This window comes from Nelumbo nucifera, chromosome 5 (assembly GCF_055504915.1).
Source record: "Nelumbo nucifera cultivar China Antique chromosome 5, China Antique-T2T, whole genome shotgun sequence".
Taxonomy (NCBI): Eukaryota; Viridiplantae; Streptophyta; class Magnoliopsida; order Proteales; family Nelumbonaceae; genus Nelumbo; species Nelumbo nucifera.
Genome location: NC_142653.1, coordinates 29,603,624 through 29,622,577, shown reverse-complemented (window position 1 = coordinate 29,622,577; position 18,954 = coordinate 29,603,624). Strand labels below are relative to the sequence as shown.

Here is an 18,954-nt window from a genome sequence, read left to right as displayed (position 1 = left end):
CCACTTACACAGAGCGATACAAATGGTACCATCTATCTATGATCCTGTGAGGGGAGTAGAAATGGACCTAACTCCTATACTTGAACCCATTTTTTCTTGCTTTTCATCCCGAGATTATAACATTGCATCATTTTATGATCAACTTCATATAATTTTAACCAAATAAGTATATCTAACATAATAATAACATGTCATCTATAATGGACTAATATCGGATGTAGGTATATGTCTTTATAAATTCGATAGGCAGTCTACCCAAGCCATCTTTAGGTCCTAACAATGTAGGATTTTATAGAAATATACACTAAGGGAGTGTTTGCTTTTGGATTTTGAGAGAGGGGGGAGTTGCATGGCCAATAGGAATGGTTCCCATTGACCAAAAAATGGATAAGTTTTTACCATGAATCCTTAACTTTGGAAAGATGTGCTTCATTTTTCATGAAGCAAGAACTGATATTGGCTTCAATTTTAGGGCCTAAAGATCAAACAATCACCCTTCTGAATTACCCTTAAAAATAGGTAAATACTAAATACATAGTTGCACGCACGTGCACAAACACACACTACATAAAAGCCCTTAAGGCCTTAACAAGAGTACTTAGTTTGTAGATACAAGTTTGTTCCCTAAAACTTAAGGTTAATCATATTAGACCCAAGACATGTATCCACAGCTTCACCAATGGTAAGGAAGAGCGATCGTCCTCCAATTTTATCCACAAACTTGGCTAACTTTAGCTTGTGAATAACGTGCCAGCAAGGGTTGGCTATGGCTAACTGCATCACAAATAGGTTTTTTAAATAGTTAAATATACAAGCAGAAAGGCACTTCATACGTACATGTATGTAATTCAATAAACTAAACGCCTCACTTCATTTACTAGCAGGAGAGCCAGTTCATTTGCAAAAGTGCATAGGTATGAGTAACAAAATATCAATATAGAATGGTTGTATTTCAGGTGAGAAAAAGTAAAAAGTAAGAAGAGGTTTAGACTTTTTATGGCTGTGTTTGGTTGCAATGCAAATAAATTTGCAGTGATGCAAAATCATGGCAGTGCAAATGATTTGAGTGTAAATTCTGACCAATTTTTGTTTCAAATTTTAGCTTGTTTTGTTTGGTTTCAGTACAAATGAAGTAAATTAAGACATGAAGCAGAATAAAATAAAATCCAAAACAAAATTAAATAAGAATTCGCATTTTTTTACATTTGCACTCCTATGCATTTGTATTAATGCAAATAAAATTGCACTGCAATCAAATACAGCCTTAAGAATTGGAAGCAAAAATATAAAGGAAAAATTTAAAAAAAAATGAAGGAAAAATGAGAGAGGGAACACATGCATGATCTTTTGTGTAAATCGAATTTTGCAATTAAAAAGTAAAAACAAAAAAAAATAACATAGGAAGAGTCACATAGTCGCCTCCATATAGGTGAAGAATAAGCAATGTCAAGATGCATCATCCCTAGTTCTATATTACTATAAACAGTTAGGGGTGTAATTGGATCTGATTCAGATTGGATCCTGTTATCAAATCTATGAATTCGAATCTGATATATTGGATTTATATCGAATTCAGATTTAATCTACATCCATTGTGTTGTGCTTAATATTGGATTTATATAAGTCACTTAAACCTTCAGATTTAACATAACATTTAGCATAAATGTGTACAAATATAATTATAAAATATAAATCCATTTGTTATATAAATAAGTACGATTAAAATAGAATATATGACATGTAAGTTTAGTAATAATAGGACTATAAATCAGGATACACTTGGGATTGAAGACCATGAGATAACTCAATGTGAGTATTTTTAATCTTGGTTTAATAATTCATAACAAGGGAGAGATTGAGGAAGATGTTGTCACCCATAGAATTAAAGGGGGTTGGGCAAAATGAAGGGGTATATCTAGGCTTTTGTGCGATAGGAGAATACCACTTAGATTAAAAGGAAAATTCTATAAAACAAATGTAAGGTCAATGTCAATGTGAGTATTTTTAATATCTTGGTTTAATAATTCATAACAAGGGAGAGATTGAGGAAGATTTTGTCACCCATAGAATTAGAGGGGGTTGGGCAAAATGAAGGGGTATATCTAGGCTTTTGTGCCATAAGAGAATACCACTTAGATTAAAAGGAAAATTCTATGAAACAAATGTAAGGTCAGCTATGTTGTATGGAATTGAGTGTTGGGCAATCAAGAAACAACATATTTAGAAAATGGGTATGGTAGAAATGCGAATGCTAAGACGTATGAATGGAAAACTAGAAAGATATGGTCATGAATGAATACATCCATAGAAACATAGGAATAACTCCAATAAGTGATAAAATGAGAGAAGGAGAAAAAGAGAGAGAGGCTAAGATGATTTGTTCATGTGTATAGAGGATCACTGACAACTCCAATTAAAAGAAGCAATTTGTTACAAATAGAAAGGGCTAGAAGAACTAAGGGTAAACCAAAAAGAACATAAATACAAATAGTAAAACATGAATTAAGCACTAATTATATAATAGTGGATATGGTTTTAAATAGAACAAAATATTGGTGAAATAAGATTCATGGAACCAACCCCATATAATTGTGATAAGGCATTGGATATGATGATAATGAATTGAATGTGAAATGAGATGTTAGAGTTTTGGAGTCAATTGACAACCCTATAAGGTATAAACAGTGGAACCCATGGAAATACAGGTCAAACTTTATTTTTTTGGCGTGTTTTTTAACTATTATTCTCTACACACGTTGAAAACCAATTTAGTTATCTAAGAAATTTTAATTACTTGATGGAGAGATGCATATGCATCAATGCATGCTTCTTTCAGATGGTAGATACAGTGCGAAAGCCTAGTAGGAAGCAAATGGAGCCCTGCGCCCAAGAGGTTGGGACTTGAGAGAAAGGCCCCATGTGACATGACCCACACGTAGGCTGGCCCATGTGATTAAGGCTCAAGAGTATCATTGACTCATAAGGCACCTCACGGATATACACAAGCCCAAGCAAAGGATTCAAATCACAAGATACCCACAAAACCTTTAAGATTTTAAAAGCATTTTAAAATTTAAAACACCCTAACAAAGTAGGTTATCATCTCCCCAACTTATCTATATCCCTAAATATTTGATTATATGATTATTGTATACCTAAAAAAGACAATAAACAAACCTTTAAATGACTTTTAAGGCCATGTTTGGAGTGTTCATGTTAAAACAAGTGTTTATTCGAACAAACACTTATTTATATATAGCATCCTTCTTTTTCAAGTGTTTATTTTAAAAAATAAGCACTTATTTCATATTAGGTGTTTGGTGGTTTTTTTTCTCCAATAAGCAATTGTGACTCTTTTATTCTTTCAAATTTTCAAAATATTCAATCCAAAGTGAATAAATAAGAGTACTTTGACAGAAGTGCTTTTATTAAGGCACTTTTATAAAAATACTTTTTATAAAAGTGCTTTCATAAATGTATTTTGTTAGAAGTACTTCCGCAAAAATACTTTTATAAAATTACTTCCGTAAAAGTGTTTTCGTATAAGTGCTTTTATAAAAGTACTTTCAAAAAGTGCTTTTATAATAAAAATATTTCTGAAAAGTGTTTTTATAAAAGTACTTTCATATAGTGCTTTCTTAAAAGTGTTTTTTTATAAAAGTGCTTTCATAAAAGTGCTCTTATAAAAGTACTTTCATAAAAGTGTTTTTATATAAAAGTACTTTCCTAAAAATGCTTTCATAAAAGTACTTTTTATAAATTAAATGTGTTTTCATAAAAGTGCCTTTGTAAAAGTACTTTCACAAAAGTACTTTACTTTCATAAAAGTACTTTTCATAAAATTACTTTTATAATAGTGCCTTTGTAAAAGGGTATAATTAGTATTCTAAAAATTTACCAAGAACAATCATGGGAGAACAAATTTGAATAAGTGTTTATTATATGAGCACTTAGGCCCTGTTTGAGAACACTTAAAAGAAATACTTATTTAAACAAGTAATTCTTTTAAGACATGGGACCACACATTAAGTGGTTTTTAGATACTTATGGGTGTTTGGTAAAAAAGAGGATAAGAAGTACTTATTATTAAAAAAGTACTTCTTAAAAAAGTGACATGGATGTGGCTTTTTTTTCAACACTTTTTAAAGAAATACTTCTTCATTCGAATGGCACAAACCTATCCCTGTTTTTTTCTTTAATGACAAAACTAGTCCCACTCGAGTTTATCATTTTCTTCTTCCATTCGAAACCCTACAACAACAGGCAACGGCGGCGTTTGGTTGCAGGTCCATCGGCGACATTCGACGGTGAGCAAAAGTCAGCCGGCGGAGTTGGGTGTATAATACAGCCGTTCTTGCAGGTCCAACACCATTCGCAGTATAATACAGCTGTTCTTGCCAGCGGGGTTGGGTGTATAATACAGCCAACGGGGAGAGAGAGTGAGAGAGAGAGATGGCTGAGTCATTGCTGCAGCCTTTTTCGTCTGCTGTAGCCTTGGACACTGTTCTGAGCTGTTCTGAGCTGCTTCCTTGGACTTCATAGAAGAATAACCGACCACTGCTGTAGCCTTTTTCGTCTGCTGGGTTTCCAAATGTTTTCAAGTAAATCTCATTTTGTTTGTTTTTTTCCTTGCTTTCCTAAATTCTAAGGTGAGATCCATTTGGTGAAGGAAGATTTGGTATTGTTGAGTAGAGATTTGCTGTTCCTTCTTCCTCAAAGCATCACTGAGTTTCCAATTTTTTATTCAATTCCCTCTTTTTTATTTATGAGTAGAGATTTTTTGTGCTGTTGTTGCTTTCAAGCTAGTATTTGTACAAGATTCTGCAGGAAATTTCGGGTTAGGGTTTATGTATTGATCTACATGTTTTATGTGTTCAATGTCTAATGGTTATACAAATCACGGGATTTAGGTGGAGAATAAGAGTTGGGTTTCTGTCATTTTCTTTTGCAGCTCCAACACTGTTTTTGCAAACTCTCATTTTTCTTTTTTTTTTTAAAGAAAAGGGATTTTTTTCACTACACAGCTCTTCTTCCGAAAGTCGAATTTCCATGCTCTTCGGTCTTTTTTATCACCGATTGTTGGTTTTGTGAGTGGAATTTAGTTATCTAATAAGTAATTTCAGTGGCCTCATGTCTCAAAGAGTGTTGTTGATTTGGCTGTGTAGTTGTTGCTTCAATTGTTTGATCGTTGTTATTATTGGTTTTGATGCAGAATCCGTGAGATCTACAATGGAAAGTTGGTTAGAAATTATTTGATTTGCATTTATTATTATTGGTTTGGACTGTTCAAGGAGGTTGGAATGGTGGAAGGTGGAGAATGAATTCACTGCTGCCTGGTTCTGTGTCGTAAGGAAGATAATGAATAGTGGATTTCTGGGGATTTTGAAGAAGAAAAAGAAGTATGAGATGGAGATGGCTAAAATTGTCATTTGTATAAATATAAGCACTTATTGGGAAATAGCTTACCAAATATTCTCATCCCAATAAGTATTTAAAAACATAATAAGTGATTTGAAAAAGTGAGTTATCAAACAGCCTAAAGGGTTGTTAAAATAAGTACTTCTAAGAAGTACTCGTGAAACAAGTACTTAATCATCAAATAGGGCCTTAATAAAAAAAGCTAGAAATTTGGGCTTAAAAATAAATCCTTATTTTTAAAAATTAAAATAAGTATTTATTTTGGACTTATTTCCCAAACATCAATAAATGCTTAATGGTGTGATCCCCACCCAAATAATCACTTATATAAGCACTTATTTTAAGCACTATCAATCATGGCCTAAGAATATAATATAAAAAACCAAAGAATGCAGCTAGGTCTTACAGATGTAAATATAAGATTTGAAAATTTACCTCTATACCATGGGAGACCAACTCCTTTTGAAGCACTTCTAACGCAAGGATTCCTGATGTATCGATGTTCATCAAATCTATTACCAGAAGCCCAAAAAACAAGTAAGTGACAAAATAAATACTAGTTTGAGGCTTAAAAATGTTTCACAGTGGTTGGTAATGGAGATATAGACTGCCAGAACTTACTAGACATGTCAAATATTAGTACTTGAATCCTCATTTTTGTATTTTCATTCGCTTCCTTTTCTCCTTCTTCACCACCATCTTCTTTAACCCACCTCATTATCCTAAAACAAAGGGCTTGTTAATTAATACTATATATTCTCTCTCTCTCTCTTGTACAGACAGGAACTAACCTTTCTCGGATGAAATTGGCATTAGCGAAACAAAGGTAGGAAGAGTGAATGCGAATTATCAAGGTGCCTGAAATTTTGACAGCCATGGGATACTGATTGGTGCTACAGAAAATATCAGTTGTCGGGAGCTGTCCCAGGATTTCCATGCTTGGTCGGATGCCATTTAGTATGATCTTTGCGAAGGAAATGGTTACCTGCAATCTCCACAACCATGCATGATCAAGCCGTCTATAATTGAATCTTTCAGATGCTTATTCTTCGATCATGAAGATATATCACAACAATTTCCATTATTACTTGTACTTAAATTTTTTAAACAATTAATGATTTATTTCTTTCGCCCCTTCTATTTTTTCTATTAAGATCAGTTTGAAAAGAATATAAATATTTATATTGTACATATTTGTATACATACATATTTTATATATATTTATAGTGTACATATTGAACACTAGTGTATTTACACGTGATAGGAAACTCAGTACAGTATGCATGTTTTTTGTCTCCGGCTAATCCTATCTCAGATGGTGACACCAGCCTTGGCCCATCATTTGAGCGTGTGATTTATACAACCTGAAGACGGAACTATTCTAGTCACTGGTTTTTGGGTCAATGGTTCAACTGTTCGGTTCAAACGGATGGCTTGTTCTAACAATAAAAATTAAAAAAAAATAAAAAAAAGACTAAAAACCATTGAACGGGTCAACAGTTCGACCGCTTGGGGCAATGGGTTGTTGACCGATTCAACGATTTTTTGCTAGAGGCTGAGATTAGAAGAAAACGGAACCGGTTGTCTAGATGGTTCCCAATAAAAAAAATAAAAAAAAATGGCCAAAAAACATTGAACGAGTCAATGGATCGACAGTTCGACCACTCAAGTCAATTGATCGTTGACCGATTTAACGGTTATTGGACAAAGACCAAATCAACGGATCAACGATTCCATTCCAACCCCTACGAAGTAGGGTCCCTCCGCTAGTCTTTACTTAAAAACAGAGGAACGGAATCGGTGATAGAATAATTCTAACAGTGTTTTTTTTTTTTTGACAGTGGACAAATTCTGATAGATTATTAATTAATAAGAATAAGGGACAAGAATATAAAATTAAAACTACAAGTATGGTATACCTAAAGCCCTACTCGATTTTCGATTACTCTTTTAAAATAACAGAATTTCCTTCTCAATAATTAATTATATAAAAAAAGTATAAACAAATTAAATAAATGAATGAAGTAGAGGGTGGTCATATCAACAAGGGACAATCACTTGCCTAATTTTGATTAGGAATATCTGCTATAAATATAAGTGATATTTCCGATGTATAATTGCAATTTGCAAGTGCTGTGAGTTTGATGTGAGGCATGCTGTGTGAGGAGGAAATCCGGTCTGAGAGCTTTGTATCCAGCATCAAAAACTGACCATCATGTGAGGTCCCTTTCTCAATTGCCATGGAATCAGCCAATAAGATAGTGCTCTAGCCAAAAGCCTAAAACCATCGATTCTCTCTCATGCGACTATCTGTCCGCCCCACTAGAGTCTCTATTCTTAATACTTTTATTTAAATTTAATGATATATTCTGCAACCCTATTAACGGATGAAATCCCTCAACTGATGTCATATGCTTCTTATGAGGTCGTCCTTAATTTGGAAAGCATCTTCAATCCATCTATAATAGATGGAAAGCATCTATAATAGAATCAGAAACCTAATCTTTTTACTTATAAGCATACATCATAAACTTACCGAATCCGGTCTGGTGGTCCAAAATGATGGACCAAAGATGAAGCCACCACTACTACCTATATCTACAAATTAAAGTAAGCATTGACCAAAGAAATTGAAACCATTGAATAATTTAGCATTCATTATTTAATGCACAAGCAAGAAAATATATTAATTAAATAGTAGAAGAAGCTAGCTTTTTCTCTGACAGGGATCACTATCATTGCAGTTCCACTTTATTATCTAAATCGCCAGTTTTCCCTGCTTCCCACATTCATTGTATGTGGACGAGATTCGGTTTATATCCATGAAACTATTCAAGGGTAGATCAAAACAAAAAGTCCAACAGTAGTGAAGTAGTAAGAAATAAGAAATCATAATATGATATAATTGAAGTCCCAGTTTCTGGTACCTTGCACTTACATCCTTAAATCTTATTATGGTTTAAGGACTCAAATCATTTCTCTATCATTAATTCCAATGTTGTTAAAAATGATGATTCTATTTTTATTTTTAATTTTCTGCATAAAATACATAAATACGTATATATATATATATATATGTACGTAGGCATACGAGGGCTTCATGCTTATTTAATTGAAGAAAAGTATACCGCAACGAGAAGGCCGATCTCGACGGATCCAAACAAGACCCCGAAGAACGCTCCAATGCAAGAGAGGAAATCCAGTTTATCGACCTTCCAGATGTTATAGGCTTCGTTGAAGTCAATGAGGCCAGGAAGGGCGGAAAGAATAATTGAAGCAAGGATGGCGATAGGCGTGAAATATAGGAGAGTAGTCAGTATCTGCAGTGCGACCAACACCGCAATGGCCATTACTATGTTTGAGACCACTGTTTGGCAGCCCGCGCTGAAATTGACGGCCGTGCGTGAGAACGAACCTACGTATACAATATATTTGTTAATCCAGTAAGCCAATTAAACCCATCATCGATGGTCAATTCTAATTAATTAATTGATCATATAAAAGAAAGTAAGAAGCTATATATATATATTGATGGTGATCCACTGCTAGTACTAGTACTAGTACTAGTACTGAGTACTGACCAGTGGCTACATAACAAGAAGTTAGAGAGCCTGCAATGTTCATGACTCCCATGGCTACCATCTCTTTATTTCCATCAAGTTGGTATCCTCTTACTGATGCAAACGATCTCCCAACCGCAATGGCTTCCTGAAAATTAAATTAAGGGTTGTTACGCCAACTACGTACTACTGTTTTTTATATATACAAATTATCAGATGCACTTTGTAACAAATAAAATAAGGAGTAAGAATAGTTAAATCAATATTCTACAACAACACATACCGTGAGAGCAATGATGGCAGAAATTAACCCAATTTTGGCCGCTTCTCCAACGTGTGGGCCGTTGAGCTCTATCTCCTTCACCGAGCTTGGATTAATTCCTCCTTCGAGGTGTTTTATAATCTTAACTCCATGTTTATCCGCTCTCGTGACGAAGACTATAAGCGTGGACAATACGACAGATATGAGAGGAGCAAGAGCTGGTACCCAAAAGAGTTTCCTGTTTTTTCTGCCCTGTACATGAATCGTATTGGGACCGGGCTTGAATATTTCATATAAAACAATTAATTAATAATATATAGATGCTTGCATGAAGTTAACAGATGTTAATTGCTTACCACAAATCTCATGGCTAGGATGAAAATCAGGAATGAACACCCGAGAACAAAATTAAGGGGGCTCCACTGCAGGTATCAGACACAGACACAAGCAAAATAAATAAAAAATTAGCTGGCATAATTAACATAAATATAAACTTGTAGCTACTCTCAAAATTAATTAACTAGCCTTCATCACTTCACAGATGCATAAAAACAACCACAAGAAGAAGAATCGCAGGTTGGTTTCCTTACTGGATGACGAATTGACCTAAAAACCGCCACCAAGACAGAGATCACATCAGTTTTATTGGTGAAGTGATCGATCCCAAGAAGCCCCTTGAGCTGTTGCAATCCTATAACAATTGCAGCACCTGCCATGAACCCAACAATGGCAGCATGCGAGAGGAAATCGACAAGAAACCCCAACCTGCGTGGCGGTCAATCCATTTGTTTTATGAATTAATTAAGATGTTGGTCGATCGATCGATAGCTAGGAGCTGGAACAATGAAAAAGCAAAATGGGAGCTAGGCCCAAGTGAGCTAACCGGTAGAAAATGAATACCTACCTGAACAGTCCAAAAGCAGTTTGGAAGAAACCAGCGAAGAGGGTCGCTGTGATCACGAACTTTCTGTAAGCCGTAGGATCAGCCACAGGATCTACTACTTTCTGAACCAAGGACGACAGTAGCATAGAGACAATGGCCACCGGTCCGATGGCTATCTCTCTGGAGCTCCCCATTAAAGAGTAAACCAGAGGCGGAACAACACTTGTGTCTAGATATAGAGAAAGACCCAAATAAAAATTAATCAAAACATTTATTCAAATCATAATAGCTAGATATAAGATGAAACTACAGGTACTTACAGAGGCCATATTGAGGGTCAAGCTTGGCTAGGCTTGCATACCCAATACTCTACAAGAAATTTAAGATTTTAAGAGGAAGAAGTAGATATATAGCTTTGGAAAACACAGATTAAATAGGACACCTTCTTATATATATATATATATATAATATATACCTGTGGAATGCTAAGGCTGGCAAGCGTTAAACCTGCCATCAAATCATTCTTGAACTTTGTTGCCGTATAATTCCGACCCCATTGGAGAATAGGAAATATGCTCTTCATAACGGAGAGTAGACATATATAACCACCTCTTTTCTGGCTGAAAGATGAACGCAACTTCTGTGCTCTTGGAAAAACAGTCTGCTTCAGCTCATGCCATGAACTTGGTGGCTCAGGAGTATTGAGCACCCACCGAGCCCTCTCAGCCCGACGGTTATCCTCGACGTCGGGCTGCTCTTCCACTCCATAGGTTTCATTGCCCAATGAACTCATTGTTAATTGTTTCAACATTGAAGGGTTTGGAAGAACTGAGGGAGCTTTTTCCCTCTCAAGTAGTAACCGGTTGTCTTAGAGAGAAGCAAAAGTTGATTCTATATAGGCACATGGATGGCACGACTCTGTATGTTGGAAAAGGATAGCTAGGTTCACTCAGTCTAGTGCCGTGAAAACTGAAATCAGCTTCAAGAAAGAAATTAAGGCTGGACGGAATTACTTGTCCAGAATATAGAACCTTAAAAGTTATCAGCTTTACTAGGCACAATGGAGAATACAAATTACCAATGATGTTGAAAACACGCAAATTAAAAACCATTGAATGTCAAGTACTCGCATTTAGAACCTACTAGCTAGTAATGCCCTGCACGTGCGAAGGTCGGTACATAAGGGGAGGATATTAATGCAACCACTAATCTATATCTATATTTATATTATACATAAAAGTGTGAATGTAGTATGAAATTTTTTTTGAACTAAAAATACCCTCTATTTCTTTGTTTCTCAAAGGATATAAAAATTATTTTATTATAACTTTAGTGTCAGCTTTAATGGTTAATATAATGATCATATTTGTGTATTTAATTCATCTCTAATTGTAAGAGTTGAAAATGTAACTTCAATTATTACTTTCCACTTCATTCAATCCCCTCTCATTTAAGTCTCATACTTAAGGTTTTAAATCCCATTTTCTCTTATTAAACCCTATATTTTAAGTTATTTCTCAGTAATAAGTGTTATTAATTAGATGTATGTCAACATTTTAACAATATAAACCCATATATTTTAAAACCGACTCAAAAACAAAATCATTCTTTATTCAACTTGTGGTTAAGGAATCTAACCATTTGAATCAAATTGGTCAACCAGTGAAGTCATAGTTAGATAATAAAATTTTTAAAATAAAAATAAATATAGAAAATTACATAAAATGTAAAAAAATTAGACACATTAGTGATATTTTATTAATCAACTAGAAAAAATAAGTGCAATGAATAGTAATTATTTTTATTAATAATGAAAATGAAATACATAATTTAGAACTAACAAAAAATGAAATAAAAAATTAACAATATATAGTTTGACTTTTGGGTTAAATGTGTTAACCTTTAATGTCATAAATAAATAATAAAAATACATAAATTTTGCAAAAAAAAAATTAGGCACATGTATAATATCATGTATTTATCATATTAAACAAAAAGTAAGTGTTACATATTAGAATTATTTTTACACACAAAAATGCAATAAAAAAAATATAGAAATTTTTGAACACATCTATAATTATATATTTACACTACTATTAAAAATATAAATAAGATTGTGGAACTTTCTTTTGACTAAAATCATGGTTTTAAAAACTGGCCTAGAAGCAGAACCGCTTCAACTTCTGGTTTCCGAGTCAATGGTTCAATCATCCAGTTTGAGGGGGGCAAACCGGTAAAATGTAAAACATAATGTAACTTTTTATTTTGACCATTAGGTAAGGATTAGGTTAAAGTCCACCACATATATTCACTATTATGAGAGGGGAGTGTGAGACTTTGAGAAGGAGAAGGGGTGATCATGGGTCGGGCCGAGCCAAGCAAGGTTTACACTTATGATAAGGGCTATAGCCTAGGCCCGGGCCCAGGCTGGCCTGGGGTTCTAAGCTTGAAACAAAAGCCCTAGCCCAAGTATATACGGGCCTGGACCGGGCCAGGCCTAGCTTATGTCTTTCATATATAAAACATTACATATATATAATATTTTATATTAAATGACATATAACAGGCATATAAACTTATTTTATACATTATATAATATAAAATGTTATATATAATATAAATTATACATGTTATATTATAATATTTATATATATATATATATAATAATGTAAAATAATGTGTACATATATATATACACATTATACACAAAATGTGTATGCTTAAATATATGTGGATCGAGTCGGGGCTGAACAAAACCGTGGCCCAAGCCAAGAATTTCCGGGCAAGGACAAGCTGAAATGCTCACTCCTAAGAAGGAGGCACCTAGTTAAAGTTGAGAAGTGAGAAAAAAGAAAGAGAAGAAGAAGAAAAGAATGAAGCGTCGTCGGAGGTGGTTGTCACTATATTCATCGAGCATTGTTGCAAAACTGTTTGCCCAAAGAAGAAGAAGAAGGAATCGGAGACAACTATTTCCTTGTTCATTATCACCGTGGCTACAACACCGCTTGCCCTCTTCATAATCTCTCTAAATCTCTCTAAAATCTTAGATTATTTGCTTCATTGGAGTATCTCCGATTTTAATATAATATCGATGTTTAATCTCTCATCTCTTGCATTGATTTTTGAATATTTTCATTGGAGTTGCAATTTTTTGTTGTTATAACTTAAAAAGAATCACAGAAATAAGAAAACTCAAAGTCAAAATGGAATAACTAAGAACTCTAACTAATTTTGACTATTGGGAATAATCAAACAAGATTTTGAGATATGAAAGTTTCTTTTATCATTCTTTTTATTTTAAAATAAATAAAAAAGTTAAAATTAGTTTGAAAGCAACTTGAGAACCATTAATTGTGTCAAACATTTTAACAGTTAAACCGTTTGGATCAACAGTTCCCTAACCATTTCAATGGGTTTTTGTAAAATAGCAGTTCATGGCCAAAACATAATCAACAACCTGACCATTTCCCAAGCCAAACGGTTAGATCGTCTGGTCTGGTATGATTTTTAAAACATTGACTAAAATACTCATTTTTTAATTTAGTCCCTATTTAATTGTAAGGTTTAAATTGTCAATTTAACTACTATTTTTCACCCTATTCAATTCCCTCTATTTAATTCTTATATTCTTTTGATAAATGAACGAAAAAAAAAACATCTATATCTATACTATATATAAAAATACAGATGTAGAGTGAAATTTTTTTTGGACTAAAATTACCCTCTATTTCTTTGTTTGATAAAATGTATGAAAGTCATTTTATTGCAGCTTTAATGTCAACTTTTGGTGGCTATTAAAATGCCTATATTTGTCTATTTATTACATCTCTAGTTGTGAGGGTTGAAAATGTAACTTTAATAATTACTTTCCACCTCATTTAATACTCTTTCATTAAATCTTATTAAATTCTATATTTAAGTTATTTTTCACCAGTAAGTTATTTAAGTTATATCAATATTTTTAACAATATGAACCCATATATTTTAAAATTAACTCAAAAACAAAATCATTCTTTATCTAAGTGGTGGCTAAGCAATTCAACCATCAAAATCAATTTAATAAACCTATGCAGTCATAGTTAGGCAATAAAAATTTTAAAATAGAAATAAATATAGAAAATTACAAAAGTGTAGAAAAATTAGACATAGTAATGATATTTTATTAATCAAGAATTATTTTTGTTGATAATGAAAATGATATACATACTTTAGAATTGACCAAAAATGAAATTATTTTACTATTTGGCAAAGATCAATAGTTCAATTTTTGTGAAACTTTAAAAATATAAATAAGATTGTGAAACTTTCTTTTGACTAAAATTGAACTACTACTTTTCTCCTCATTCAATTCCCTCTATTTCAATCTTACATTTCTTTGATAAATGAATAGAAAAAACACCAAAAAAAATATAATAAAAAGAAGAATTTATCCAAGTAGGTAGACTTGCCAATGATACTTGAAATTATACAACTCAGTCCAATTATTACTTATTTAGGTGAGGTGTTTATGTAATCATATTTGGATTTTTCGATTAATAAGAAAAAACAAAAAACATATAAAAATAAAAATACATATTTATAGAAATTTTTGAGACATTATTACTATCATTATCATCATCTAGAATTACCATGTGCAAAGCATGTGCATGCTTACTAGTAATCAATATAAATCTATATTTATATTTATACTAGTATTAAAGTTGTAAATGAAAGTGTGGTACTTTTATTTGACTAGAATATTTCAATTTTTGAATTTAATCACTCTTTAATTTTAAGGACAAAAATATAATTTCAACAACCATTTTCTCTTTTTTTTTTTAATTCCTCCTATTATGTCTTGTATTTAAGGTTTTAACTCCCATCAAATGAAAATCATATTCTTGATTAGAATACTCCTATTTTTGAATTTGGTTCCTATCTAATTATGATATCACAAAATGTAAGTTGAAATACTATATTTTTCATCTTTCAATTCCCTCTCATTAACTCATTTAAGCTATGTTTGGTTTGAAGGAAAAGGTAGTGAAAGGTAAAGGAATACCACAAAAATGTGAAATACCAAAAATTTGTAAAAACATTTGGACACATTTCTAATGTCGAATACTCATCATATTAAACAAAAATAAAGTGTGATAAATAAGGATAGTTCTTATAATTATAAAAATATATTATTTACTATTATCATCGTCATAAAAATATAACACATAAACACTTATTAGTAATTAAAGAAATTAATAATGTCAAAATGGCAAAGGCATAACAGGTATTAACAACGAATATGTAGTTATATCAGCTCTTTTGGGTCATGCAGAGGCTATTCCACGGCAATGTCTCACTGCCTCCACTTTGTAGAAAAAAATCAAGGAAAACTCTAGTTCTTTTAGACAAAATCGGATTTGGTGCTCACAAAATTGTGCCAACATTGTTCTCATAACGCTTTTCAGCCGGGAACATTTCAAGATACAAGTATGTATATCTTGGACCCTGAAAAAGGCTATGAGAGCGGTGTGAGCACAATTTTGTGAGGACTGAATCCGTCCTCCTTTTGGACCCAGTAATTTTAAGTTTGTTGAAAGAGAGTTTAATAGGCCACCTTGGTCCTTGCCCCCCCCCCCCCCCCCAAATCCCCCCTCCCCCAAATCTTTTGTTAAAAACCATTATTTATATGGAAAAATACAGACCTATACATCAATGCTCGCCCGTGAATTAACATCAATTCCGAGCTAACACCTATCCAATTATACTTTATGCAGGGTAAAAATCATAATAAAGTGGGTCTTTGGCCCCTTAAACTTGAACTAAAATGCAAAGATCACTCTCTAACACTCCTCCAATTCTAACCCTACCTCTTCTACTCTCTATTTTTTTTGTTTAACTTGCCCACCCCCTCCCCCCTAAAAAAACAAAGATGTCAATTAGTGAATTTTACTGGGCAAAAGTGTATTCTGTCAATCAAAAGCCCACTAAAATATATACAATATATAATTATTTTTCTTTTTTACTAATCACCAGTTGAGTGGTACGAAGAAATGGAGAGAAAAAAATAGGTGGAATTAATAAGTTTTGAATGGTGTGTGAGGGTGATATGATGTGAGGCCCACAATTCTATGTTCTGATAGTTGAAACGAAGACTTAATAAGTTTTGGATGGTGTGTCATGGTGATGTGAGGCCCACAATTCTATGTTGTTTTAGTTGAAAGAAAGACCCACATGAAATGGCATAACGTTCCAAATTCTGATTTACAATGTATTTGCAATTTCAAAGAACAATAAATATAAAATTTAATATTTGTACAAGCTGTTTCACCAAAAGTCAATGGCATAAGGTATGGAGCTTAGAATAGCAAAAGTTGTTTCACCAAATAAAAGAATGGAAAAACTTAGAGATATAAATGGAAACAAGGAAAATCATGAGGTGCTGAATATCAAAGGAGACAATATATACTTTGTATAGATATAAATATAACAGTTGTCCGTCCTTTCAAACATTTACTTTGCATGTATTTTGGTAGGGTTTTGGAACAAAGAAATAAAAAATAAAAGCACCCCCCATTTATTTGAATCCTGGATAGAAAATGACTGTGAAGCCACCTGCACTTGCGGCTTTCCTTTTGAAATCATCACCGTACGTACAGGTTGTTTGGTGCAACTTCTGAGTCCGATTTGCCTTAGAGGCCCATTTGCCTTCTCCTACACTGGGAGATGTATTAAAACTTTTGTGGGAATCATTTGAAATCCTACCAATTGCAAATTGCATATATTCCCTCAATCGAAATAAAAAAAAAAAAAATAATAGACTTGAAACTGATCTTATCCTCTATAGTCTATAGGTTCCAAGTTATCGCTATTTGAGTTAATTTCTTTGTGGATGTAATGTGTCATTGTATTCGGACATATTTTAGAATTAATAAATATGTACATGCATTTGTACCTGACAGTATATAACAAAACTATTTATAATTTATGAGCAGTTTTTAAATAGTTATAAGTGAGTAGTTTTTTAAGTGGACAGTTTTTTGAGTGAGAGTAAAAGACATATATGCCCTTTTGTATGCCCGTTGTATGTTGCTTAGATAAGGGGTTTAAATGTTTAATGAAAAGTCCAAAAAATGAGACTATTCGCTCTTTTATTAATAGTATAGATATGAGAATCAGTTCAAATTAATACATCACTGAAGCTGTATTTAGACTTTGGAATACATAATGGCATCACTAATGTATATGATCCCTTTTGCGATTTATAAGGCCTTCATGATGTGTTCATGGATGAAGACTTCTTGATTAATTTTTTATATATTTTTTTTGGTTCTATATGTATTAGAAAAATTCATTCAACATTTATATATATTTTGTGTAAATGTACTTTTAAATTTAAATATATGGATTCTATTTGAAATACATATAAATTTGGAATTTTATTTAAAATTTATTTACAAATATAATTTTAGTGAAAATAAAATATACATATAGGAGAAATAAAAATCATAGGATATATCAAATAAATGCCAATATATATTCAATTTGTCAGTACTATAGTGGCGTTTATAAAACAACACCACAGATATATCAAGTAAGATGACTATAGTGGCATGCATAAATGCCGTTATGTGTAATTCAATAGCGGCGTTTATATAATGCTACCGTAGGTATTATATTTATAGCGGTGTCTGTAATTGTCACAAAAGACATATGGAAATTAATATTTTTAAATTTATAGTGGCATATCTATCTATATATATATATATATATTCTGCTATTGACTAATTAAATGCCACTATTGAATTGTTAATAGTGGCATTTAATTATATGCGGCTAAAGCCTATACCGACATAGTTTGTAGCGGCATAAGATAATACGTCACAAAAATGCCACCATAGATATACGGTGGTGTATAAACAAATTTATAAGGGTGATAAAAATGCTTCTATAAGTGTTTTTTGTTGTGCTAACCAATCAGATGGTATTTATCAAAATTCACCGGTAGGTTTTGATTGGTTAAAACTCTTTCAATACGTATCATATCTTTTTGGTATCATAGATTTGCCCATAAAAAAAATCTCATACTTGTATGTTATTATTAGCGAGAGATGTTTTTGATGCACACATGCAGTGTTTGGTATGTTATATTAGCGAGAGATGTTTTTGATGCACACATGCAGTTTTTGTGGGTACGTAGTTGGGGTTGTCAATAGACTTCGAAGCTCTAATTACTAAAATTTCCAAGTTACTTCCATCCATGATAGGATTGGCTCCATCCGATCTGATAAAGAATTTGATTTTGATTATTTGTATAATATAATAGTTATATATATATAATATTTTATTTATATATTATATATATATATATATATTAAAAATAATTAATTTTGTGTATTTTTCCTTAATTTAATGGCAATAGAGGGAAGAGCCGGATTAAATCCAAAATATCATACACCCATCACATTTGGATTTGAAATTTCAGTAATAAATTGGATTCATCTGTATGAATCTGATCCAATCATAGCCCTATGGCCTATGGGTAGCGTCTTGTGGGTAGTAGATCTAAGCTCAACCTTAAGGCTGTTGGTAAGATATATAGTAAAAGAAATATTTACAACTGTCCCATTTACCAAGAAAACTCAAGAAAGTTAAGACTATATTTAGTTTGAAGGAAAATGCAGGAAATTGAAAGGAAGGAAACGGTAGAGAAATTGAAATGTAAAAATGACATTCTCTATTTTGCATCATTATCAACCTAATAAAAAAATAATTTTGTCATTAATTTGCACAGTATTATTCTTGTTATGTTATGGACGGCACGGCAAGGTTGTTTTGGGGAATCTATTTGTTGA

General features: G+C 32.5%; 1 protein-coding gene across 1 annotated transcript; it reads right to left on the bottom strand.

Moving 5' to 3' along the window:
* Window positions 1-466: 466 nt before the first annotated feature.
* LOC104600088 (low affinity sulfate transporter 3-like) lies at window positions 467-11,106 on the bottom strand. The gene is made up of 12 exons (XM_010262911.3): window positions 10,599-11,106; window positions 10,444-10,492; window positions 10,145-10,352; window positions 9,831-10,005; window positions 9,597-9,662; window positions 9,262-9,492; window positions 9,000-9,126; window positions 8,547-8,833; window positions 6,210-6,403; window positions 6,040-6,140; window positions 5,854-5,930; window positions 467-774 (listed from the first exon to the last, which is right to left on the bottom strand). The coding sequence occupies exons 1-12, from the start codon at window positions 10,932-10,934 to the stop codon at window positions 625-627; spliced, it is 2,001 nt and encodes a 666-aa protein (XP_010261213.2). The 5' UTR covers window positions 10,935-11,106; the 3' UTR covers window positions 467-624.
* Between the last annotated feature and the right edge of the window lie 7,848 nt (window positions 11,107-18,954).

Bases quoted from the DNA above. Each gene is read 5' to 3' on its own strand.
- LOC104600088 (XM_010262911.3), bottom strand. From the start codon at position 10,934: ATGTTGAAACAATTAACAATGAGTTCATTGGGCAATGAAACCTATGGA. The intron at 8,834-8,999 runs GTCAGTACTCAG...TTGTATACGTAG, and splicing joins TTCTTGTTATGTAGCCACTG to GTTCGTTCTCACGCACGGCC. The intron at 6,141-6,209 runs GTTAGTTCCTGT...CCTTTGTTTTAG, and splicing joins GCCAATTTCATCCGAGAAAG to GATAATGAGGTGGGTTAAAG.